Source organism: Somniosus microcephalus, chromosome 7 (assembly GCF_052327205.1).
Source record: "Somniosus microcephalus isolate GS21.2 chromosome 7, FLI_Smic_1.0, whole genome shotgun sequence".
In the NCBI taxonomy this organism is placed as follows: Eukaryota; Metazoa; Chordata; class Chondrichthyes; order Squaliformes; family Somniosidae; genus Somniosus; species Somniosus microcephalus.
This window is the reverse complement of record NC_140993.1, coordinates 233,211,277-233,236,754: the sequence shown is the minus strand read 5'-3', so window position 1 is coordinate 233,236,754 and position 25,478 is coordinate 233,211,277. Positions and strand designations below refer to the sequence as shown.

The 25,478-nt window shown below is 46.9% G+C and overlaps 1 protein-coding gene across 1 annotated transcript in view; it reads left to right on the top strand.

The window, feature by feature from the left end:
* The window catches only part of dok6 (docking protein 6), a 759,619-nt gene that overhangs the window by 343,428 nt on the left and 390,713 nt on the right, over positions 1-25,478 (top strand). The window contains exon 2 of the mRNA XM_085993440.1: positions 12,492-12,599. Coding sequence (XP_085849566.1) covers positions 12,492-12,599 — 108 coding nt within the window. The remainder of the gene's footprint in view (positions 1-12,491; positions 12,600-25,478) is intronic.

The window sequence follows — 25,478 nt, the reverse complement described above, 5'->3', positions numbered from 1 at the left end:
GAGATGAGGGCCACTCCCATGGATGTAGAGGGGCTTGTGGTGGGGCGTTTTGGACCTTCTGGCATCCTAGACAGCTCTTGGTCATTTCTTCGATGTCTCCATCGATACCTGGCCACCACACAAACGCTCTGGCTAGGTTCTTCATTTTTACTCCACCCAGATGCCCCTCGTGAAGCTCCTTTAGCACTTTATGCTGGAGTTTGGGTGGAATCACCACTCTGGATCCACACATCAAAGTTCCTCGGCACACTGACAGCTGCTCTCTTCTTTGCGAGAATGCTGGCAACAGTGGTTCGCCATGTGCTGGCCATCCCTTCACCGTTAAATCGTAGACTCGTGAGAGAGTCGGGTCATTTCTCGTTTCCTTTTTGATCGTAGAATTTGTTACTGGTAGACATTCCACTATGGTTGAGTGGAACATCTCCACTGGGTCCACTGTAGGCGCCTCTTCTACCGTTGGCAACGGTAGGCGCGATAAACCGTCAGCATTCCCATGCTGTTTTGATCCTTTGTATTCTATGTCATATTGGTGTGCCCCTAGGAAAAGGGACCACCTCTGTAGCCTGTGCGCTGTCATAATGGAAACGCCCTTTTTAGGGTTGAATATGGATACCAACGGCTGGTGGTCTGTCAGCAGTGTAAACTTCTGGCCCTGCAGGTAATGATTAAACTTCTTTACTCCCCACACCAGGCTGAGAGCCTCCCTATCTATCTGAGCATAGTTGCGCTCAGCGGAGGTCAATGATCTGGATGCAAATGCGACTGGCCTTTCCGAGCCATTTGGCAACTTGTGTGAGAGTACTGCTCCAATACCATAAGGAGAAGCATCACAAGCTAAACGAATAGGTAGCGTTGGGTTGAAGTGAGCCAACACTTCCTCTGAGGTGATCAATGCCTTGCTTTTGCGAAAGGCCTTCTTACAGTCCTCGTTCCACTTCCATGGTACTTCTTTCCGCAGAAGAGCATTCAGCGGGTGCAGCACCGTGGATAGATTTGGCAGAAACTTATGGTAATAGTTAATCAACCCTAGGAACGACCTCAACTGGGATACATTTTCCGGAGCGGGAGCCTTCACAACAGCTTCGATCTTGTCAGGTGACTTGTGCAGCCCCTCCTGGTCAATGACATGACCACAGTACGAGATCCGTTTCTGAAAGAACTCACATTTCTGGCGATTAACTCGAAGGCCATATTCCTTCAACCTGGTGAGCACCAGTTTCAAATTTGCAAGGTGTTCCTCATCGTCATCTCCTGTAATCAGGATATCGTCCAAGTAACATTGAGTGCTTGGAATTCCCTGTAATACCTGCTCCATGGCCCTCTGCCAAATTGCTGGAGCCGAAGCCACTCCAAAAACCAGTCTATTATATCGATACAAGCCTCTGTGCATGTTGATTGTGAGATACTGGCGCTACTCTTCCTCAACTTCCATCTGTAAGTATGCTTGCGCCAGGTCTATCTTGGTGAAGTGTTTCCCGCCAAACAATGAAGCAAAGATATCCTCAATCCGCGGAAGCGGATATTGCACCGTGTGAAGCACCGGATTAACTGTGATCTTGAAGTCTCCACAGATGCGGACCTTCCCCGGTTCCCCTGGCTTGTTACTGGGTGAACGCTTCATGACGGGAACAATGGGCGTGGCCCACTCACTCCAGTCCACCTTAGACAGTACTCCTGAACGTTCAAGCCCTTCCAGCTCAGCTTCCACAGCAGGTCGTATCGCATAAGGTACCGGTCTGGCTTTGAAAAATTTTGGGTTTGCATGTTCTGCAATCATGATTTTCGCCTTAATTCCTCTCAGTGTTCCCAGTCCCTGTTGGAACACCTCTTTAGCCTCATCCAATATTCTGGACAATCGTTCAGGTTTGACATCTTTTTTTCCAGAATCTACCGTTATTGCTTTTAGGGAGTGCCAGTCCATATTTATTTTCCTGATCCACTCCCGTCCCAGAAGTGGTGGACCTCCCTCAGGTAGTACATATATGTCCATTCCTTGGTGTTCTTTGCCCTTGTGTACCACCTTGACTTTTATCTTTCCGATGGGGTATACTTTTTGCCCCTTGTATGTCTGCAATACTATCTCCGTATCCCGTAGGGGAATATGTGTGAATAACCTTTTGTAATCTTGCTTATTCACGACCGTCAACGCCGATCCGGTGTCCAATTCCATCTTCACTTGGACTCCTGCTATCTGAAGTGTGACCCAGATAGTTTGTCGGTCAGCTTCCTTACTCACATTGTGAATTCTCAGACTACCCAGTTCCTTGCTGTTGGAGTCTGAATCCGAATTCTGTTCATCCGAACTCTTCTCAGCCACCTTATGTACCTTTCTGCACTTTTCCTGCGGTGACTTTTTGTTGCTGGTCTTCTTTCCTGACCGGCATACTTTAGCTATGTGACCAAGCTTGCCACATTTTCTACATTCCTGGTTTTTAAACCGGCATTGGTTCTGATCGTGTGTTTTTCCACAACGATAACATTTTGTTGTACCCAAAGCCATTTGATCTACGCTGAGTACCGCTGCCTTCAGCTGCATTTCCGCAGTGCCTCTCGCTGCGGCTTCGTGCGATGTTGCAATAGTGACAGCCGTATCAAGTGTAAGATCATTCTCTTCAAGCAGCCGCTTTTGTGTTCCTTCTTTCGACAACCCACACACGAATTTGTCTCTCAGTGCCTCTGTCAGTCTTTCCCCAAACTGACAGTATTTCGCTAGCTTACGCAGTTCAATTAAATACTCCGCGTTGCTTTCCTCTTTCAGTTGCGTTCTCGCATAGAATTTAAATTGTTCCGCTAACATCAGCGGTGTGGGGTTCAAATGATTTTTCAGAACAGCAACAATTTTAGCGAAAGTCTGGTCCGCCGGTTTAGCTGGTGATAGAAGATGCTTCAATAGCCCGTATGTCTTTGCACCCATTGAGTTTAGTAAGGTTAGTGCTTTATCTTCATCTGATATTTTATTTGCCTTACAATATATCTCTATGCGTTCTACATACGTGGCCCAATCTTCAACATCGGGATCGAAATCGTTGATGTTACCACGCTTAGGCATCCTCGCAATCTTCTTGAGAAACAAAAAGAAATTTTTCTTTTATTTTTTTTTTCAAAATGGCGGTTTCCCGCGCTTGTCTTCTTCCCCCGCCTACGAAAATGGCGGCTTCCCGCATTTGCCTTTCTCCCCCGCTGGCTGTAATGGCGATTGCCGTATTGCTGCGTTCGCCCTCCCCAGCGGTTTTCAAATCGTTCCTCCCAGCCCCTCTTGCAGTCCGGTCCTTTCCCCCGGCTGCGGCTGAGTTCTCCGCGGTTTTTAAAATTTTCTCCCGCGCCTTACGCTGACCCGGTCGCTGCGCCTCGCGGCCTCGGTAGCTGCCCGGCCTTTTTCACCGGTCGCGGTCGAGCTCTCTCGACGCTGTTGCGTCTCCCAGCCCGCTTGCAGCCCGGTCTTTTGCACCGGCTGCGTTTGCATTCACCGCGGCTCCCGTGCCTTACGCTGCCCCAGTCTCAGCGCCTCTGGCCCCGACTTCTGTCCGGCTCTTTTCCCCGGCCGTGGTCGAGTTCTCTGCCCTTATATCCTCCGTTTTTCCCTCCCCTACTTCACAGCCAACGTGGCCGACTTGCTGCTCGTCGCTGATCGGCTTACCCACCACTGTGATAGAAGGGATGATCACTGCCTGTTGCTGATGGAAGGCTTCGTGTCAGAATTCTTCCTTTGCTCTGCAGACCCGAGTCTTCTCTCGGCAGAATGATGAGGGCGGATGCCTCCTCTCGACACCCGTTAAACTGCCTTGGATGTATCTCTGCCGCAGGGTAAGATCGTACTCGTCGCCACTGTTAAGTCTGTGTGTTATATTGAGAATTACTGCACAGACCACAAGAGTAATTTTAACAGGTCTTTACTAGTCGAAGGTCAGGGCGGAACTGCCCAATAAATCATTACACAGCACTTATATACCGGTGTGGTCACCACCGGTATTACAGTATACAGCAGCCAAGATAAAGTAGTGCAACTCTTAAAATAGTCCTCTTAAAGGTGGAACGGTTACATACACCACAGACAGGTCTTCACAGGCTCTAGAACCGGTCATTCAGTTTATATGGGGCAGATCAACATATCAAATAGAGGGCGCATTATTTGCATGGCATTCGGATTTTGATTGACAGCTGTGTCTGGAAATCTGAAACAGAAACAGAAACTACTGGAAACACTCAGCAGGTCAGGCAGCATCTGTGGGGAAAAAAAACCCGAGGAATTTCCATTTCAGGTGCAGGTCATTGGTGTTTTGATAAAGGATCCACCCTCGAAACACACATTCCTCTGTGCTCTCCAAAGAAACTGAGGGAGTTTCGCTCTGAGGCAATGTTTTGCTATGTAAGAAGTGGCCGTGTTTTGAAGTTTAATTCTATGTTGAGACATAGCTCGGGAGAAGTGCCTTTGTTGTTTTGATAGTGAGGCGAATAATAGCTTGTAGACTACAGTAAATTTACTTTTTTTTACTAAATCCTGTTTATTTACCTATTTTACTTTATGTCTGACCTTGGTCTGATAGGGTTATCTTTGACTTTTGGGCATTTGACCAGTGGAATGCGCTAGCCAACCGCCCATTGCGGTGGTGAAGAACCCCCCCCCCACAATTTTGAGGTCTCTGCCTCGTTTGAATTTGTCAGGCAAGCTGTGTACAGCTAACGGGGGTCCTGCTGCAGCTTGCCACTCTTCGGCCTCAGGAATGCTGGCTGGCTGGGACACCTGCAGAGGCCCATAGGTAGGTGGGGAGGGGGGCGCCTGGGGAGGAGCGAGGCCCTGCTGGCAGAGGCTCGCAGTGAGGAGCCAGAAGTAGCGTAGTACACAGTTTGCATTGCAAGTTCCGCCTAAGTGGCCCTTAAAATTGCAATTGGGGTCCTAACGATATCCTTAGGATCCCGATTTGCACAAGAACGAGGCCGACCGCTTATTTCAGGCAGGCACTTCGGCCGTACCTGTGAAAGTTATAGCGGGCCGTTCCTCTGGGTTAACAGGGCAGTAATGCTACCGACCCCATTTATAGACCCTTACTGTCCCGTTAGCACAGATTTTCAAAATCGGCCCCATGGAGTGTATATTCATTCTGCCTATCGAAGATGAGGGGAATCACGTAGCCGCATGGGTCATATTCCAGTGAGCCAGGGATCCATTAATGGGGTTCCTTGTTCGACCCCTGGGTCTCCCTGTTGTTTACCTAGATTTTGGGCAGCTAATGGCACACTCTGACTAATAAGGGATGACAGGCCCACTTACGGCATGGTGGGTGACAATTGACATGAATAGAATATCTACATTAAGACCCAAAAATGTAACAGGAAGCTTCTACTGATTTGGTCTCCGGGACGGATGTTCACTTCCCACTCTCTCCTCACTACCTGCCCTCCCCTCCCCGTGGCATGCTCTCAGTCAAATATTGTGTTTAAAAAAATGTTCCACAGACACTTCATTCATATTTGCATGGTGGAGTAGGACTGCAGCTTGTCTTCCTTTCAGGCTTCTCTGTGCCTCACATCACTCCCTGACTCAGTGGCCAAGCACGCTCCCAAGCTTTTGTTGGTGCTGCTCTTGAGTCCACACATGCCAAATCTTGCGCATCCGATGCGAGTCTCACACACTTCAATAGCACCTCACGCTCTCATGCTGGCACACTCGGCTCTCGCGCAATTGATACATCATCAGTAATCAAACAGAATGCCGCAGTACATTGTCCGAGGTAGAACGGCAGAGCCTGTGGCTGCGGAGGCCCATTTTCGGGCCTAAAATAGGTTGACTTTGACCATTGAGCTTCGGGTCTCATTTAGCGGTGAGCTGCCAGTGCCCGTTGCTCCTCCAGAGGCAGTTTGCCCGAAGTTGGAGATTAAGTTTGGGTCTGCTGCCTCGCCAGCAACGGCCCTCGGAGAAGTCCGGCGAGGGGGGAGGGGAGGGGAGGGGTGGAGGATAATATCTCGGGCAGGCAGCGGCCCTCAGGAGTGCTGTGGAGCCAGGGAGAGCGCGCTTGCTCCTCCCAGCTCCATAGGAAGGTAATAAAAGAAGAAAATTCTTTCTTTATGCTGGCGGCCGTAGCAACTCCCACCAAAACCTGAGTGGAATAGGCCCGCTGCCTGCTCCGCTCACTGCTGGCTAATGTTGCTCGGGGGTCCTTAAATGGCCCTAGGCCCCTCATTAGCATATACCTAAGGCCTATTTAAGGTGGCCACCTGGGAAGGCTGAAAATCGTCCAAGATCAATATGGCGCCGGAGGTGTTTCTGGCATGCTTAGGGAGCGGGCTGTAGCCCTGCGAAATTGTTCACTTTTGCCCCTCTATTCCGCCCTGAAAACAGGCACAATGAGGACCAATTTCTACCCCTTGACAATTGTATGGGTCCTGTGTACAGGCCAGGACTTCATCCACAGTCAGTGATTTTTTAGTTATAAATGCTCTGCAATGTAGAATATTTCTATGAAATTCAATGATTATTTCCTAACTTTCCGGGGATTCAGATTCCACAAAAACTGGCACTCCATGAGCAACGCACAGCCCTATTTAAAGGGCACTATATTCACATAGTAAGTTTGGCAAATTGTTGTTTGTTTTTGGAAGGAAGAAAGCAAGGTATATGATGTGTGACTTACACAATTATTTATGCATTTGCAAACAAACAAAAAAAGTCTCCCAAATACTTTTTTTTACTAAAGTGCCCCTTTAAGAGATCAATCCTTCCTAACATAATGAGGAGCAGAACTCTCCAATACTGCTGATGCTAGAAAAGTGGGCCATACTTTTCTTAAGTTAAGCTGCTTTGCATCTGTCCGGTCCATGGAGGGAAAAATAAAGGGCCCCCAATGCGATTAGTCTTGAATGTATTTGAATTTAAGTAGCAAAGATTGAGAATGAGTAGAGTGCATTTTGCACAGTGCTGACCTCTGCTCGTCACCCTCAATTCAGGACTCTGCAATTGGCTTTTATGGTCTCCATCTGTGCTACAAAAATATAAATAGTGCATCTTCAAAACCAAGCACCATAGGAACATAATTTATGTTTCATTTTAATAAAAAAAGACTTGCATTTATATAGCGTCTTTCACAACCACCGGATGTCTCAAAGCGCTTTACAGCCAATGAAATACTTTTTAGAGTGTAGTCACTGTTGTAATGTGGGAAAAGCAACAGCCAATTTGTGCACAGCAAGCTCCCACAAACAGCAATGTGATAATGACCAGATAATCTGTTTTTGTTATATTGATTGAGGGATAACATATTGGCCAGGACACCAGGGATAACTCCTACTCTTCTTCGAAATACAGGAAACTCTTTGGTATCCGGCACCGACGGGACCAGGATGGTGCCGGTTGATTTAAAACTCCGGATGACGGAGAGGGTTATCTACCGAGCTATTTTTAACAAACAAAAATAAAAAAATCAAGAAATGTGCAGTATACAGTAATTGGGTACTCCTGGCAGTGCGGGAGAGTCAGACTCCTGTTATTGAGGTGTTCGGACTTCCGACAGCGCCAGGAAGCCGAGTAGTGGCAGTTTGGAGACTCGGACTCGGCAACATTTCCGGTTATTGAGGTGTTGTTTTCGGAGTATGAATTTTGCCGGTTAATAGAGAATTCCGGATATTTAGGTGACGTTTAAACGAGAGTTTCCTGTAGTGCCATGGGATCTTTTACGTCCACCTGAGAGAGCAGACTGGGGCCACAGTTTAATGTCTCATCCAAAAGATGGCACCTCCGACAGTGCAGCACTCCCTCAGTACTGCACTGGAGTGCCTATCTAGATTTTTGTACTCACCTCCCTGGAGTGGGACTTGAACCCACAACCTTTTGACGCAGAGGTGAGGGTGCTGCCCACTGAGCCACAGCTGACACACTATTCTGTTCTGTTCTGTTCATGGGACAGGACAATTTAGTTATGGACTACTTTCGCATTCATGGAGCTATTCCTCTATACGGACAGAGTAATTTTCCCAGGCACTGACTGGTGGACTAATGTGCTTAATTTAGTGCTAAGTGATTTTACTGGAGGAGAAAGCGTGCTGTTTAAATTATTACCTGGTGCTAAATATTTTAATCACACATAAAAATAACCTCAGCGGTGTTCCTCAATTACCCTTATTACTGTGTTTTAATATTTAAAACTGCTGGGGGGCTAAATTCAATACTTCCCGAAAACAGGATCACGATGCGCAATTAACCCGTGCCGGTTCAATGTAATGCAGGCAGCTTTGTGCTGCCTGCTCATTTCAATGGTCTCAGTGTGCAGCCAGCGCTAACCACGCTGTTGATTGGCTGCACGCTTCAGCAGGGGGTCCAAAATCGTTACTAGCACCAGTTAAAGCTAGCCCGCACATTTAAAGGAGAGGTGCATTGTGGCTGGAGCAGGTGCTGGGAGTCATGCAGGAAGTGAATCTGCCCTGGGAAACAGTGAAGAATGGCACAACATAGGATAGAGTGGGCTCCAAGGTTTTCCGAGAGTGCACTGGAAGTCTTGGTGAAGGAGGTGGAAAGGACAAGAGATGTCCTGTACCCGCAGGGGGTCAGGAGGCCCTCCAGACACACACTCAAAAGGCAGGGGGAGCAGATAGCCATCGTTGTCAATGCCAGGAGTCTAGCCCCGAGGACCTGGATGCAGTGCCCCAAGAAGTTCAATGACCTCACACGAATGGTCAAGGTCAGTGAATCCATCTTCAAATGCCATATCCTACCAACTGCACCACTAGCCTCAGCCACTACTCAATGCACCACACCCCCATCACTCACCTACCACTAATCTCTATGAATCAGGACTCAGAATACTAAATTTCAAGAAGTACAAGTAAATCGCTGTTTCACCTGGAAGGAGTATTTGGGGCCCTGGACAGTGGGAAGGGAATAGGTAAAAAGGGCAGGTGTTGCATGCCCTGCTCTTGCTCGGGAAGGTGCCATGGGAAGGGGAAAGGTTTTTGGGGGTGATAGAGGAGTGGACCATGGTGTCGCGGATGGAATGATCCCTTCGGAGTGCTGAAAGGGGAGGGGAGAGGAGGGGAGGGGAAGATGAGTTTGGTGTTGGCATCACGCTGGAGGTGGCGGAAATGGCGGAGGATGATCCGTTGAATGTGGAGGCTGATGGGGTGGAAGGTGAGGACAAGGGAAACCCTCTCAGGGTTCTGGGAGGGAGCAGCAGGAATGAGAGCAGAAGTGCAGGAAATGGGATGAACACGGTTGCGGGCCCTGTCAACCACAGTGGAGGGGAGGAGGTAAAAGGGTAGGTCTCCTCCCTTCCCACCCTGTACCTGATTTGACATTGAATTCATTATTCTAACTTGCACTTCCTGGTTCAGACTCTGCGCTGGTCAATCCTCAATCCTTCAATCTGATTGGTTAAGGGGATACACAGTTGTTGCCCTGTTCACACAGGTCCCCAGTACCCTGTAGAGGGCGCTACAACATTTCGATCTCCCACTTACAGCAACTTGTCGTGCAAAAGCTCATGGAAATTAAACGTGGAAAGGGCAAATCTAACGAGTGGCGGGTGCAGACTACAATAAATTCTGGCCCAATGCCAGTTCACCTATGGCCAAAATGGCAGTCAGCGGTATCCAGTGACACTTTCCCTCCAGAAATTCCTTTGGATCCCAATCTGTGAGGTGGATCTCAGTGCTTCATGCAGCAAGACAGTTTTTCTTGTCTTTTTTTTGTTCCAGATTTCTAGCATTTGCTGTTTTTAAAAAAAAATATTTGTGTTATCAAAATCATAAACCAACATTGAACATTATTTCTAATCTTTGTAGTACAATGGGTTTTCTTACTATTTATGGGTGTATTTTCGGTTATTCTGGTGCGATCGACAGACTGAGCGACGCCGAACCTTCCAAGAATATCAGTGTTGTGATGTTGGATCTTGCAGGATTGCCTTGTTATTTGTGATGCTTATTTTCTTTTTCCCTATAAGTCACCGTCGTGTGCATATGACAAAATCAACACTGCCCTCAGCTTCTCTTCAGGGTTAGGCGTGATATCAGTTGAGCACACTTACTCTGGATGGTTTCACCCTGGTACGGTGACACGTCTGTAAGTCTTTTCTTCCAGACTGCATTGTATTACACATTAATGTGAAGTGGTGGCTACCTCCTGAGGCAGTTTAACGTTTACATATCAAACTAAAGGTCAAGCATAGCACTAAGAAGAATTGCTGAGCAGGTATAGTAGCCTGAAGCAATTATCGAAATGCCAAGTTGTGCATTAAAGCTTTTGTCACAACATGCTGAGGATTTTGCGCAACAAACGATATTTATCTTTCTTTGGTGTCCAGGAAACTCATTTATTAGTCGTAATAATTGAATATTCATCAGCTGTAATGGACAGGCTCCAGATCCCGTGGGAAAGTGATCAGGTTACTGTGGGGTTTTATTTAAACCGATTTTTAAAAAAAAGCCAAAAATAAACCTGCATTAGAAGAGATCGGTCGGTGTTGATTAAGCACTGTCAGACACAAAGGTTAAGCGTGACAGAATACAGAGCTGCCAATATTTCAGCTTTCAGCGGGAACAGTAGCTACCAATTTATACTGTTCTTCGCTAGCTTATAACTAGCATTGCTTGAATTACTCAAAGAAACGTTGGTAGTGGCTAAAGCAATCCAGCCCCAGTAAACCGTGAGCACCTCGTGTGTTTGGACTCCCTTGTTTGTTAGAAAGGAGCTGTTTCAGTCTGTTTGACCGACAACCCATTTCAATCAATGTTTCAAACATCATCGCTTTCACTGCAGTTCAACAAGAGGGCCACTCCCTGTAATGTTACATTCTCACTGCTTCCCTTAATCAGTTACCAAAATGCCATTACTACTTCCATGGCTGATTGCATACCAGGCTATTCCTAAATGGTCTATTAAATCTGTGAAATACTTTTAACTGAATAAGCAGCACAATTATAACTGCTGTGCGGTTAATAGATTTGCTTAGCCGATGGCTTGCTGGGCCCATGCCCAGTGTAATGTGGTCATGAGACATAAAGGCCGAGAAGGCGCCCAGAATTGCTCCCTGGTCTGTGCCACCATTGGCAATATTTGTGATTCTGAAAGTGAACTCTGACACACAGTTTTGACTCAGTACTGAAGTGTAGCCAAAGAAGTGTCCTCGAAAGTGTTGGAACTCTACTTTAGAATTGTTGTAGCTGATTTTGGCTGTCTGGAGCAATGAGCTTAAATTGGCCCCAATGACAAAGAGCACAAAAATCACCAGGGGTTTCTCCTCCTGATCACTATCCATCGTCCCCTTCGGAAAGTACATGTACATGGATGTTGTGTGAGGACAGGTTTGCATTTGGATGGGATCTCACCTATGATCAAAGGGCCTGCTGACACTCGAGGCCCGATATTTACCGGGAGGTGGGGAGGGAGCAGGGGCGACATGGAGCGGCCGGGAAACCCGGAGGTATGGGGAATGCGGAGATCCTGCTGAATTTAATGGCAGGACCTCATTTGAATTTTTTTCTCTGTCTCCCTTCCGGCAGCTGGCCAGATTGAAGTCTGACTGGCTGTCGGGCAGGAAGGCCTGTGGTACAAGGCCGCAGTCAGGGAACGGAGAGGAGGGAAGGAGAGAACGTGGGCAAGGGGGGTGGGGGGAGATTGCGGGGGAGATTGCGGGAGGAGGGGGGAGATTGCGGGGGAGATCGCAGGGATGTCAGCATGGAGAATTGCGGAGGGGGTGGGGTAGAGTGGGGTGGTCAGAGCAGGGGGAGGGAGGCCGATCTTGTGGAGGAAGGCAGATCGCCATAGGTAAGCTTGAGGAGCTGAGGGGAAGCACTCCTGCTCCTCCTGGACCACAAGCAGTGCTGTATACAGCACTTTCCAATTGGATCCGGCCGTTCTTGCATCCTTTCAGCTGCCGGGATTCCCGAGCCCTGGGAAACCTGGCCTGCAGCCGTTAAATCTAAAAGGTTGCTAAAATCTGAAGCTTGCAGCCTCATTAGCATAGTTAAATCACTGACCTGCCTCTCAAGAGCAGGTTACTCTCCCACTCACCCCTCCAAGCCCATCCTGGTTAAAACTGAAGTAGGCGGGTTGGGGTTTGGTTTCAGATTTTTAAGAATTTAAACCCCCGCCCCTCTCTTGCCCATCCTGGAGGGTTAAAATAACCCCCTCCCTGTCTAGCCTGACACACGTGGAATGGCTAATTGGACAAGGTGCTGTAAGGCCGCAGATGGCACCCGTTGAACTGTATTCCAGCATAGGTTATTACCTTCAAGAGAGAAAGGGAGAAAATTGTGCAGGGGGTGCGGGGGAGGGAAATCAAATGCTTTGGTTATTGCAATGTGAAGTTTAAAAAATGCTTTTGTCTAACCCAGGCTTGTGATGTCAGATGTAACAATAATAAACGTACAGTTGCCTGTGGGTTTTATTGTTAGTTTAAATCCCACACTGGGCAATATTATCTTCATTATCATTATGTTCCGATTCTAATATCTCAACGATACACTAATCAGGCTTGTTTGCATTCTTTTTATTTTTCTAACAGATGTATAGACGGTGTTGGTTGGTATTTAAGAAGGCCTCTAGCAAAGGCCCTCGAAGGTTAGAGAAATTTCCTGATGAAAAGGCGGCCTATTTCCGGAACTTTCATAAGGTAAATATTCTCGGCATTCTACTGAATCTTATAAAAGTGAAAGTATTAACAGTAACTGCAATCCAGCTACTTAGCACAGTATATTCTTAGTTATCATTTCGGGGTGGGGTAGGGGGAGGGGTTCTCATTGGGATTAAGGTCACGTAGGCCATGAGGCTGGATTGATTGATTTTGCTTTGGGTGCTAGTGCTTCTAACACCACAGTAAATTGAATTTTCCCTACATATTTTAAATTGATACACGGATTCATCTATTTATTATGCACCCTTTTATCTGACATTTAAATTTGTTGAATTTTACCCAACAGCTTGTCATAAAGAGAAATGTCTTTTTAAATTTGCTTTATTGTGAAGTATTAATAACAAAGTCCTTCAGTTCCTTGGTTTTCTGAGCTGGGGGGATGGGATTGCTGGAGTTGAGTTAAGGAGAGAGCTGTTACACTGGTGTTCACTGGAGTCCATTAGTGTAGACCCTATGGTCCACACAGCGCCCGTTTTTCAGACTGCTAAGGCCCCAACATGCCAGGCAGGAAGCGTGCACACAATTCTGGCTGGAAGTGGCGCCACCCGCCATGTTGGGTAAGGACAAACCAGAGGCGTCCTTTACCTGCGCCTGAAACCGGTGTTAGGCCCTATTGCATATGCAAACAGACGCGGCCTAATTTCTAAGCCATTATCTGAAAGAATGCAATGCAGTAGCACACTGTTCGCCGGGTAACCACTTACTGTTGAATTTTAAATAACCTTGGAGGAAATGAAAGAGAAATTACCTGAGAAATGGTAAAAGGGAGCTGGGAATGATTTGGCATGCTTGGCTTTCATTATACCATCACATGTACATAATTAGAACTAGTTCTGTTTATGATAACTCTTTAAATTAAATTAAGTATTTTGCATCTTAGCAGTGAGGTTAAATTTATGAATTAATTTCCTACATTAACATAATAAAAGTTTTCATGCAATGAATTGAGCTTAATCCAATTTTAGTATATTAAAAAATTTGAATTTTAAATCATAGTTTGCAGCAGGAAGTTATTAAAATGAATTCTCGTGAGAATAAAGCAGTCTGCTATTACATTAATAGACACCACAATAGTATCCTTGCTGAATAGCGAGAATAGATATTTACATAAGAATTACCCAAGGAAATCAGCACTTATAATATTTGTACAGGGGAAAAGAAGAGAAATACTCTTCGGGAGGCAGGGAGGCCAGGCAGTGACCCGGAGGGGGTGAGTGGTGCCCAGCAACGGCAGGTGATTTTAATGTGGGGTCGGGAGGCGCACTCCTACCTTTATTTACAACAAGCTTACCTTTTTAATGTGGCTGGCAGCAGTTCCTTTAAGGACCGCTGGTTACAACAACACCGACTTACATTTACATAGGGCCTTTACCATAGTGAAACATCCCAAGGTACTTCACAGGAGCGTAATCAAACAAAATTTGACACTGAGCCACATATATCTGAGGAGATATTAGGATGGGTGACCAAAGGCTTGGACAAAGAGGCAGGTTTAATTGTTATGGGTTGAAGGAAGAAAGAGAATTCGAGAGGCAGAGAGGTTTAGGGAGAGAATACCAGAGCTTAGGGACGAAGCAGCTGAAGGCACAGTGGTGGAGCGATTACATTCGGGGATGCGCCAGAGGTCAGAATCGGAGGAGCACAAAGATCTCGAAGGCTTGTAGGGCTGGAAGAGGTTACAGAGATAAGGAGGGGCGAGGCCATGGAGGGATTTGAAAACAAGGATGAGAATCTTAAAATTGAGGCATTGCTGGACTAGGAGTCAATGTAGGTCAGCAAGCACAAGGGTGATGGGTAATCAGGACTTGATGCAAGTTAGGACACGGGCAGCAGAGTTTTGGATGTGCTCAAGTTTATGTAGGGTGGAAGATGGGAGGTTAGGCCTGGTTTTCCTGAACACAACAGTCCCACCCTGTTTCAGGCACGGGAACTAGATGCCTATTTTTTTGCCAATACCAATATGGCAGATAGCACACTTCTGGCTCATAATGAGTATGCTCTTCCTGCCTGCCACATTGGAGGCTTAGGTGACGTGACCGGTTTTCAGGCATAAATGAGTTTCTAGGCCTTGGAGTTTTGATATGCTTTAATTGTTATGGGTTGAGCTTGGCTATGGTTTGGAGTTTCCCACTGTTCTTGAATGGGACAAGAAATTTTTGGAAATTAATTTCCACCTATATGATTCAACAACGTCAGTAGTTTAAATCTGTGTACAGGTTTGATGGGCTGCGGGGCAGAGAGGAGGGGAACTCTACATGATTTGATCCAATTATTTTCGTCTCAATCCAACAATACTACAGTATGCTAACCCTAACCCTAAATGTGATACATTTCATCTAGCAATACCATTGTGCAGTATTAGAACATAAGAAGATAAGAAATAGGAGCAGGAGTAGGCCACGCGGCCCCTCAAACCTGCTCCGCCAGTCATTCAGACCATGGCTGATCTTCTACATCTACTTCACTTTCCCGCCCAATCCCCATATCTCTTGATTCCCTTAGTGTCCAAAAATCTATCGATCTCAGCCTTGAATATACTCAACGACTGAGCCTCCACAGCCCTCGAGTAGAGAATTCCAAAGATTCACAACCCTCTGTGTGAAGAAGTTTCTCCTCATCTCAGTCCTAAATGGCCGACCCCTTATCCTGAGACTATTCCCCCTGGTTCTAGACTCTCCAGTCAAGGGAAACAGCCTCTCAGCATTTACCCCGTCAAGCCCTCTAAGAATTTGAAACGTTTCAATGAGATTATCGCTCATTCTTCTAAACTCCAGAGAATATAGGTATTGGACAACATAGTTTGGTTTTTAAGTGGGCTTACTGGAAATTTCTAAAATGCTGGTCAGTCACCAAAAGTTAGAGGCTGAAAAATTGGATTACCCTGTGCCTGTTTTACTTGGGCAGCAAGGCCACCCCATTGGGTTTGTGCCTCAGCACTTGTAGGGCTCTGCGGGAGAGCAGAGTGCAGGAGTGACCTGACGCTCTGGAAGCTCCTGTCAACACTTGCCCCCAGAGCCAAGTTGGCAGCTGTCTGAGCTTCCATGGAAGCTGTGGAGCTGTCAGCAAAGGCTCCACCGCGGTGGGTGCCACTGACATGGTCATGGAGCTGACCATACTCTGCGCCAAGCTGCAACACAAGGTTGAGCTGGACTCCAGCATTCTCTGAGCTATTGTGCACTAGCTCGCTGGCAGGCTGCCCAGTGTACCTAGCATTCCCTGGTGTAGCCCATCAGCGTTCTTTGATAGCCTCTGAAGTGGAACTAGTATGTGATCTTGCCCTCCGGCGAGCTGGCACCTATGGTGTCCTATCACCCTTACCCTAGCTCCTGCACACTTGTGGTTCATGATTCACCATACGAAGACCCCTCCTCTAACCTAAATCTCTAAAGTGCACATGGTGCCAGTCTCTGAGCTGGTGCTTGTTAGGATCAGATCGAGCATTGGGAAGGTTGGCCTCCTCTTCCACAAGTGGTACAGGGCAGCACCTGAAATGAAAGAGAGGGACAAGGGTTAGCTTTTAGTGTGAAGGGAGAGCAGAGAAGTGGCTGGTGAAGGCAACTGCACTTGGTCATGCAGAATGTGTAGGATGAGATAGAAGTACGAAGGGAGACAGAGGAGCCATAACCTGAGAGCTAAGTTCCTGGCAGTGACCTCCTCGGTGATCTCATACCATTGGCAGCAGAGGCATTTCCTGGAGGGTTTTCTGTCCCCTGGGGTGAACAGGATCTCCTTCCTCTTGTTCACCACCTGTACCAGAGTCTGCAAAGCTATATTCGAGAATCTGGGTGCAGTCTCAGTACCTCTTCCAGCCATTTTATCCCTTTGAGAATGTTACTCTGCTCTCTGCTGGCAAAGTGCACCCCCCTTTAAGAGTTGCAGGCTGCCTTTAAGTGGCTGCCTTCAAGCTCAATTGCCCTCACCCCACAAACAGACACGCAGTCAATGAATAGCATGGGTCGTGATGGCTGCAGGCCTGAAACATTATAATGAGCTGGCAGCACCAATGGGGTCCCAGCAACCATGTGAACAGGCACGTGCCATGCGCACCCCACCACTTATGCACCTGTTTTCAGACGCAATCGAATTTCCATGCCAATTTCTTTCTAAATAGACTCACGTGTTCAAAATTATGAGGGGTTTTGATAATGTAAATTAAGAAAAAACATTTTCACTAGTTTAGGAGTCAGAAATTAGCAAGGATAAATGTAAAAACATCAGCAAAAGAACAAAGGGAGCGGTTAGGAAAAGTTTCTTTTTTACACAGAGGGTCGTTGAGATTTGCAATGCCCTATCAAAAACCGTAGTGGAAGTAGAATCCATAGTAGGTTTTAAGAGATGCATATTTGAAATATAAAAATTTTAAAGGAGTCAGGGTAGGGGTAGTGGATTGGGTACAGCTCTTTCAGAGAGTTGGCACAGGCGCGATGGACCTAATTGCCTCTTCTGTGCTGTAAAGGTTTATGGGGGTGAATTTCTGCCGGTTTCTCCTGATTGTCCATCTTTTCTTTTCACGGACCATCCCGGAATCCCTGGAGAAATGGGATAAATGCAGGCCATTGTGATAAAAGCTTTTTTAATTAGTTTTCATCAGCAGCAAAGACAACATAATGCCACCCCCATTGCCCTTCCGTAATTCGGCCCTGAACTTGGCAAAAGGACAGTGGGTAACTCTTCCGCTTCCGCGATCGGAGCAAACTCGCCGCGAGCACGTGTTGCAAAATTGTGCGATCGAGTCCAGTCCTGTCTTTGTCCTAAACAGTACATACTTTTACCAGGGCTCCACACACTGCACGCAGGTTCTCCTCCATGACCCAGGTGCTCTGAGGCTATTTCTAATACCTCTTGTAGTGAATGTACTTGCAGAAGGAACTATATTCTGCAGCCCCTGTATACTGCAGTACCAGTAGTGACCACCCCTGTATATAAGCCTGTGTAGTAACTTTGCATAGTTAGTTCCAGTTTGTCTCCACTCAGTAAAGACCTGTTATAACCAACTCCTGCAGTCCGTGTCTCAATTACACACGGACATAATACTGGCAACGAGCAGATCCGAACTTACCTACAGTCTGCACCACCTCATGGGGATCCATCCCTGAAGCGAAGTTGTCAGAGGTTGAGGCCAGAAGGAAGAAAGAAAAAAAAAAAATCAGAAGAAAAGGGCGTCGACCGCGGGCAACCACCTCTGATTCATCGGAGTGAAAGATTTGCAGGAGAGGCTGTCGAAAGCGGGGCTTGGTTATCCTGTCGATGGTGTTCCAGCTAATCGGGCTGGTGGCAGGTAGTACACTGATCCTTCCTGGGCTGCGGCGGGCTAGAGCTCGATCGGGTGGCTTTTCAACGGGGCCGAGCAGCGTTGTCGGGAAGAGGAGAGAGAGAGAGAGAGGGTGGAGCACACAGGGCGCGGCCGGTGCTATGAAGCCGGGCAGCGTACAGACCCGAGAAGAGGGAGGAAAGTGTCCAGCAGGGTTGCTCCGACGACGGGGAAATAAAAGAAATTCGAAGCGCAGAAAGCCGCGAGTAGCTGCAGTTTGCCATGGGAACCATGGAGAGCGGCGTTAGCAGCAGTGCGGAGGGAAGTGCGCGAAGACCATAGGGCGTCACCATCAAGGCATAAAACGCCAGCAACAGCGCTAGCAGCAGCGGAGAAGATGGAAAGCGCGGGAGGCGCCATTTTGTTAAATCGGGGAAGAAGGCAAAGCGCGGGAGGCGCCATCTTAGATTTCCAAGATGCCGAAGACTGGCAATATCACTGCCTTCAATAATGCAATAGAAGACTGGACCACGTATGTGGAAAGAGTCGAAGCATATTGCGAGGCAAACGAAGTAGCCGATGAGAAAAAGGCATCGGTACTACTAAACTTAATGGGCGCAAGAACGTACGGCCTATTGCGGAACCTGATCACTCCAGCCAAAGCGATGGCGAAGAGTTTTAACGAAATTGTTGATATCCTACAGGAACACCTAAATCCTACACCGCTGCTGATAGCAGAAAGATTTAAATTCCACAGGAGAAATCAGCATAAAGATGAGAGCAATGCTGATTACCTTACGGAACTACGCAAGCTATCAAAGCACTGCCAGTTCGGAGCAGGACTGACAGATACCCTACGGGACAAATTTGTCTGTGGACTCCTGAGTGAAGGAACCCAGAAGAGGTTACTCTCAGAGAAAGAGCTGACGCTAGATAAGGCTTTCAGCGTGGCAGTATCGTACGAAGCAGCAGCAAGGGGAGCTGCGGAAATACAGCAAAAGCCACAGGAATACGGCACCCACGAAATGAGACGGAGATTTGAAAAATGTTATCGCTGCGGCAGAACAACCCATGACCAGAAGGACTGCTGGTCCAAGGACAAAATATGCAGGCAATGCGGAAAGATGGGACACATTGCACGAGTTTGCAGGTCTGGGAAGAAGACTAACGACAACAAAAAGGCTACTAAGGAACAGTACAGGAAAGTACAAAAGATGACGGACAGTAGTTCCGAAGACCAGATGAGCGATAGTGAATCCGGGAACAAGAGACTAAGCTGTCTCAAACTTCACAACGTAATCGCAAAAGAGGATCACCGAACCATTTGGGTCACCCTCACGATAGCAGGGTCCCAAGTCAAAATGGAATTGGATACAGGATCAGCCCTGACTGTCATGAATCGACGAGACTACGAGCGGCTATTCTCTCACATACCCTTGAAAGAGACATCCATTGTCTTGAAGACGTATATGGGGCAAAAAGTATACCCCAGAGGAAAAATAAGGGTGCCTGTCGAATACAACAGCAAGGAAATACCGAAATTGTATCTGTACATACTGCAAGATGGTGGACCACCGTTATTGGGACGTGAATGGATCAGAAAGATAAGTTTAGACTGGCACTCCATTCAGGCACTGACGGTGGCTGGTAAAAAGGATGACGACGTCACACCTGGACGATTGTCAAATATCTTACCTAACGCCAAAGAGGTATTCAACAAGAACTGGGAACTCTTAAAGGCGTAACCGCCTTGATATAAATAGAAGAGAATGCAATTCCCAAGTTTTTCAAAGCAAGACCGGTACCATATGCAATTCGCCCAGCCGTCGAGGCAGAGCTGGAGAATCTGGAGAATGCAGGCGTGTTATCTAAGGTAGACTGGAGCAAGTGGGCGACACCCATCGTTCCTGTCATGAAGAAAACGTTAAACAATAAGTCTGAGGAGCCAAGGAAGGTTCGCATCTGTGGGGACTTCAAGGTGACGGTGAACCCAGTCCTTCACACAGTACAATATCCTCTCCCGAGGATAGAAGATATTTTCGACTCACTATCTGGAGGGAAGCGTTTTACAAAAATTGACCTAGCGCAAGCATATTTGCAGATGGAGGTTGAAGAATCCTCTAGGAAGTATCTCATGATAAACACTCACAAAGGTCGTTACCAGTATAATCGACTGGTATTCGGAGTAGCATCAGCTCCGGCGATATGGCAAAGAGCGATGGAACAAGTTCTACAAGGGATTCCGGGGACTCAGTGTTACTTGGACGACATCCTAGTGACCGGTGAAGATGACAGTGAACACCTTGCCAACCTAGAGCAGGTGCTCACTAGACTAAGAGAACATGGGCTACGAGCCAATCGCCCCAAGTGCGAGTTTTTTAAGAAACAGATATCGTATTGTGGCCACGTGATTGATGAAGAGGGGTTACATAAGTCCCCTGACAAAATTGAAGCGGTTGTTAAGGCTCCAGCGCCTGAAAATGTGTCGCAACTGAGGTCATTCCTCGGATTGGTGAATTACTACCATAAGTTTTTGCCGAATTTTCCACAATTCTGCACCCACTGAACGCACTACTACAAACTGGAGTAGCATGGAAATGGAGCGATGAATGTAAGCGGGCCTTTCAGAAGAGTAAAGACCTAATCACTTCAAGAGAAGTATTGGCTCACTACAACCCATCACTACTGATAAGACTGGCGTGTGATGCGTCTCCCTACGGCATTGGAGCGGTACTGTCACATAAATTCCTTGATGGTTCAGAGAGGCCGATAGCTTTTGCGTCACGCTTGTTAACTTCAGCCGAGCGTAACTACGCCCAGATTGACAGAGAGGCCCTCAGCCTGGTGTGGGGGGTGAAGAAGTTCAATCACTACCTGCACAGTCAGAAATTTACTCTACTAACTGATCATCAACCTCTTGTCTCCATTTTCAACCCTCAGAAGGGCGTCCCGATAATGACAGCACAACAGCTACAGAGGTGGTCCCTTTTCCTAGGGGCACACCAATATGACATCGAGTACAAAGGAACTAAACAGCATGGGAATGCTGATGGATTGTCGCGCCTACCGTTGCCGATGGTGGAAGAAGCACCTGCAGTGGATCCAGTGGAGATATTCCACTCGACCATAGTCGAATGTCTACCTGTGACGAATGCAAACATAGAAAAGGAAACACGAAATGTCCTGACACTCTCCTGGGTCTATGGTTTAACGGTGAAGGGATGGCCAGCACATGGCGAACCACTGTTGCCAGCATTCTCGCCGAGAAGAGAACAGCTGTCAGTGTGCAGAGGAACCTTGATGTGTGGATCTAGAGCAGTAATTCCACCCAAATTGAAGGATAGAGTGCTCAATGAGCTTCATGAGGGTCATCTGGGAGGGGTAAAAATGAAGAACTTAGCCAGAGCATTTGTGTGGTGGCCGGGAATCGATAGGGAAATCGAAGAGATGACCAAGAGCTGTACAGGAAGTCAGAAGGTCCAAAACGCCCCACCACAAGCCCCTCTACATCCATGGGAGTGGCGCTCATCTCCATGGTAAAGGGTGCACATTGATTTTGCTGGTCCATTTATGGACTCGATGTTTTTAATTGCGGTGGATGCACATTCAAAGTGGCCAGAGGTAATAAAAATGTCCTCAACCACCACAGAAAAAACTATCACAGTCTTACGAACCATATTCGCCAGAAATGGGCTGCCTGAACAGATTTGCTCCGACAATGGACCACAGTTTGTGTCTGAAGAGTTCCAGAGGTTCTTAAAGAACAATGGTGTTACGCATTACACATCCGCCCCATATCATCCAGCCACCAATGGATTGGCTGAGAGGTTCGTTCAAACATTCAAGAAGGCTATCAAGGCAATGTGTAATGAAGACATACCCCTACAACACAAGGTGGATAACTTCTTGTTTGCCTACCGGAATGCGACACATGCGGTTACCAACCAAACTCCAGCCATGATGTTCTTCAATCGAAGACTACGATGCCGCTTGGATTTGGTTAAGCCAAACATCAGAATAGATGTGGAGAACAGGCAGTTTCAGAATATGAATGAAAGGCCGACCAGGAGTTTTAAGATAGGTCAACCAGTTTTGGCCCGGGACTACCGCACAGAGAAATGGCAGCCAGGAACGATGTGTACACGGCAAGGACCTCTAATGTATACCGTGGACGTTGGAGAGAGCATTGTAAGACGCCATGCTGACCAGATTCTAGAGTCACTGGAAAACGTCAATTCCACACCACGATTCGATACACTGGTGATGAAACCGAAGTACCAATTGCATCTACCTCAGAATCGGGAATATTGGAAGCAGACGAACCCAACAACGACGTTGATTCCGAATCAACTCTGCCAGAAGAACCTGTTACCCCAAAGAGGCGTTATCCAGACAGAATCAGGAAGCCTCCTCAAAGACTGAACTTATAATTGCTTAACTTCAGCTAATGTATATGACAACTGTAATTGTAAATATGTTATTTAATTATTAATCGAATGTTATGTACTGTTTAGCTAAAAGGGGAGGAATTGTAGTGTATGTACTTGCAGAAGGAACTATATTCTGCAGCCCCTGTATACTGCAGTACCAGTAGTGACCACCCCTGTATATAAGCCTGTGTAGTAACTTTGCATAGTTAGTTCCAGTTTGTCTCCACTCAGTAAAGACCTGTTATAACCAACTCCTGCAGTCCATGTCTCAATTACACACGGACATAATGGGGCAGAAATTCGGGTCGGGGGCTTGCCGCGCGTGCAAGCCCCCGATCTGCACTTACCCGACGCGCCTGCCATTCACCTCCAGGGACGCCTGGAATTCCTGTTTGAAAGAGAAGAATCCCGGGCAGCGTCTGACGTCACGCCGGCCAGGAGTGCAGCCAGCGCGAAGCCTGTAGCGCGCAGTGCAAGTGAGACACGCCCCTTGAGGTCTCAGTTTAATAGGACATGCCCCCAATGTTTCTCACAAGCTGAAAAGCATTTTTACATGCAGAGCAGCATTTCAAATAGGTTTTTGGTATTTTTATGAAGCTTTTGCTAACTTTTATAAACTTTTAAAAACGTTTACATTATTTTGAAGAATCTGAAGTCGTTTTAAACAGAATTAAAGCAATTTAAAGACTTTTAAAAGCCCTGAAAGAATTTTTTTCATTCCATTTATTTATTTAGCAACGTCGTCGTCATACGTGTCTTCACACTGTTCCCTTTGGGGAACTGTATGAAGTGGTGGAAGGATTTTTGGCCGTGATTAACGCTCATTCCGTGACCGTAACCATCTTTGAACCAGCCATTAGGGTGGTTAGTCCTATGGCGGGAGGGTTTTACGGGCTCCCACAAGCTATACGAGGAGTGGGGGCCACCCACACCCACGGACGCAAATATCCCACTGGATGTCAACCCAGAATTTAGAGCCGGAGCTCCGACTCCACTTGCCGGGACTGTCTGGAGCGGGGTTCGAAACCCTCCCCCGTCTGGCCCAGCGGCGGGGATCCTACCGCTACGCCAAAGGCCCACTCTGATTAGCAACGTGAAATGGCTGGAATGAGCACAATTCACGGCATTAAAAGAACTCACAATTGAACTGATGATGACCTCAGCAATCTCCTCAAGGAGGTGGAGGCGCAGCGCCTGCTCATCATTGGTAATGAGAAGTCAAAGGCGCTGCAAAAAGGACAGATGATAGCTTGGTCTTTCAAGTGGCAGCATAGGGCTCCAGTCACGGGGGAGGGAAAAGGCGCAGGAAATGTATGGGTGTCACCTTTTGCGCGGAGTGGGCCTTTTGCGTAGTTGTAAGCATCCCCGCCGCTGGGCCAGAAGGAGTAGGGTTTCGAACCCCGCTCCAGACAGTCCCGGCAAGTGGAGTTGGAGCTCCAACTATAAATTCTGGGTGGACATCCAGCGGGATACTTGCGTCCGCGGGTGTGGGTGGCACCCCCCCCCCTCAGATGGGTTGTGGGAGCCCGTAAAACCCTCACGCCATAGGACTAACCACCCTAATGGCTGGTATGAAGATGGTTATGGTCACGGAAGGAGCGTTAACGTGGCCAGAAATCCTTCCACCACTTCATACAGTTCCCGAAAGGGAACAGTGTGAGGATACGTACGACGATGACCTCTTGCGCAATGCACCTCCTTGGACCCTCAGTTGCAGATGCGAGGGGGCAAATCATGCAATTGTTAAATTTTTCATTTTATTGACATGTAAAATGTTGGCCCAGTACTCACGCGTCTGGCCGGAGGAAATGTTGGTTTTCAGCATGCACAGCGCATGCGGGGAAAACTGGCATTTCCTGTCCTCTGAACGAAGGGGTTCAGAGGCAGAACGCGTGTGACTGCACAGGCAGCGCGTGCGCAGTAAAATTCGCCGGTTTCATTCATGCTTTCAGTGAGATTAAGTCCTTACAACTTACACATGAAAAAAGCATGAGTACAGTTGCTCCAGAGGCTGCGGAGGAAGATATATTTTATCGTGGAGCTTCTGAAAGGCAATATTTTTGTTTGGGAAAGGGAGGAAAGTTATTTTAAGAAATGCTGAGGTAAGTTTTAAAGTTTATTTTTGTTTTTTAAAACGGGTTTTCAGTACTGTAGGTAGAAGGAGCAATTGTGGCTATGTGAATTGAATTTGCTGTGTTTATTAAATGTGAAAATGACTCCAACATTTTTAAGAAAGAAACTTTTCATCAGTAATATATTCTTTTAAGTAATTATGTATGTATGTCTGTATATATTCCTTTGCGTATATGTATGTATATATTCCTTTACTTATGTGTATGAATGTATGTATTTAATTATGACTTTCAGAGAAAGTAACTTATTGGAAAATCATAATTAAATACATACATTCATACACATAAGTAAAGGAATATATACATATACGTAAAGGAATATATACGGACATACATACATAATTACTTAAAATAATATATTACTGATGAAAAGTTTCTTTCTTAAAAATGTTGGAAATGTTACATTACTCATTTTAGAACAGTCATTTTCACATTTAATAAACACAGCAAATTCAATTCACACAGCCACAATTGCTCCTTCTACCTACAGTACTGAAAACCCGTTTAAAAAAAAAAAAAATTAAACTTTAAAACTTACCTCATCATTTCTTAAAATAACTTTCCTCCCTTCCCCAAACAAAAATATTGCCTTTCAGAAGCTCCACAATAAAATATATCTTCCTCCGCAGCCTCTGGAGCAACTTTAAACATGCTTTTTTCATGTGTAAGTTGTAAGGACTTAACCTCACTGAATCCGTGAATGAAATCGACGAAGTTCACTGCGCACGCGCTGCCTGTGCAGTCGCACGCGCTGTGCCTCTGAACCCCTTCGTTCAGAGGACAGGAAATGCCGGTTTTCTCCGCATGTGCTGTGCGTGCTGAAAACCGGCATTTCCTCCGGCCAGACGCGTGAGTACCCCGACCGTACTCACGCGTTTGGAACGGAATTACTGGGCCAATACCTCTCTTACCACTGAGGTCAGTTAACTCCGGAGGATCACAACTGGGACCTCCTTAGTCAGTATGGCTTAGCTACTCATTGCCTCAACCTGCTGGGCCACCCAGACGTTCACATCAGGTTTCTAGCCAATCATTTCAGTGCATG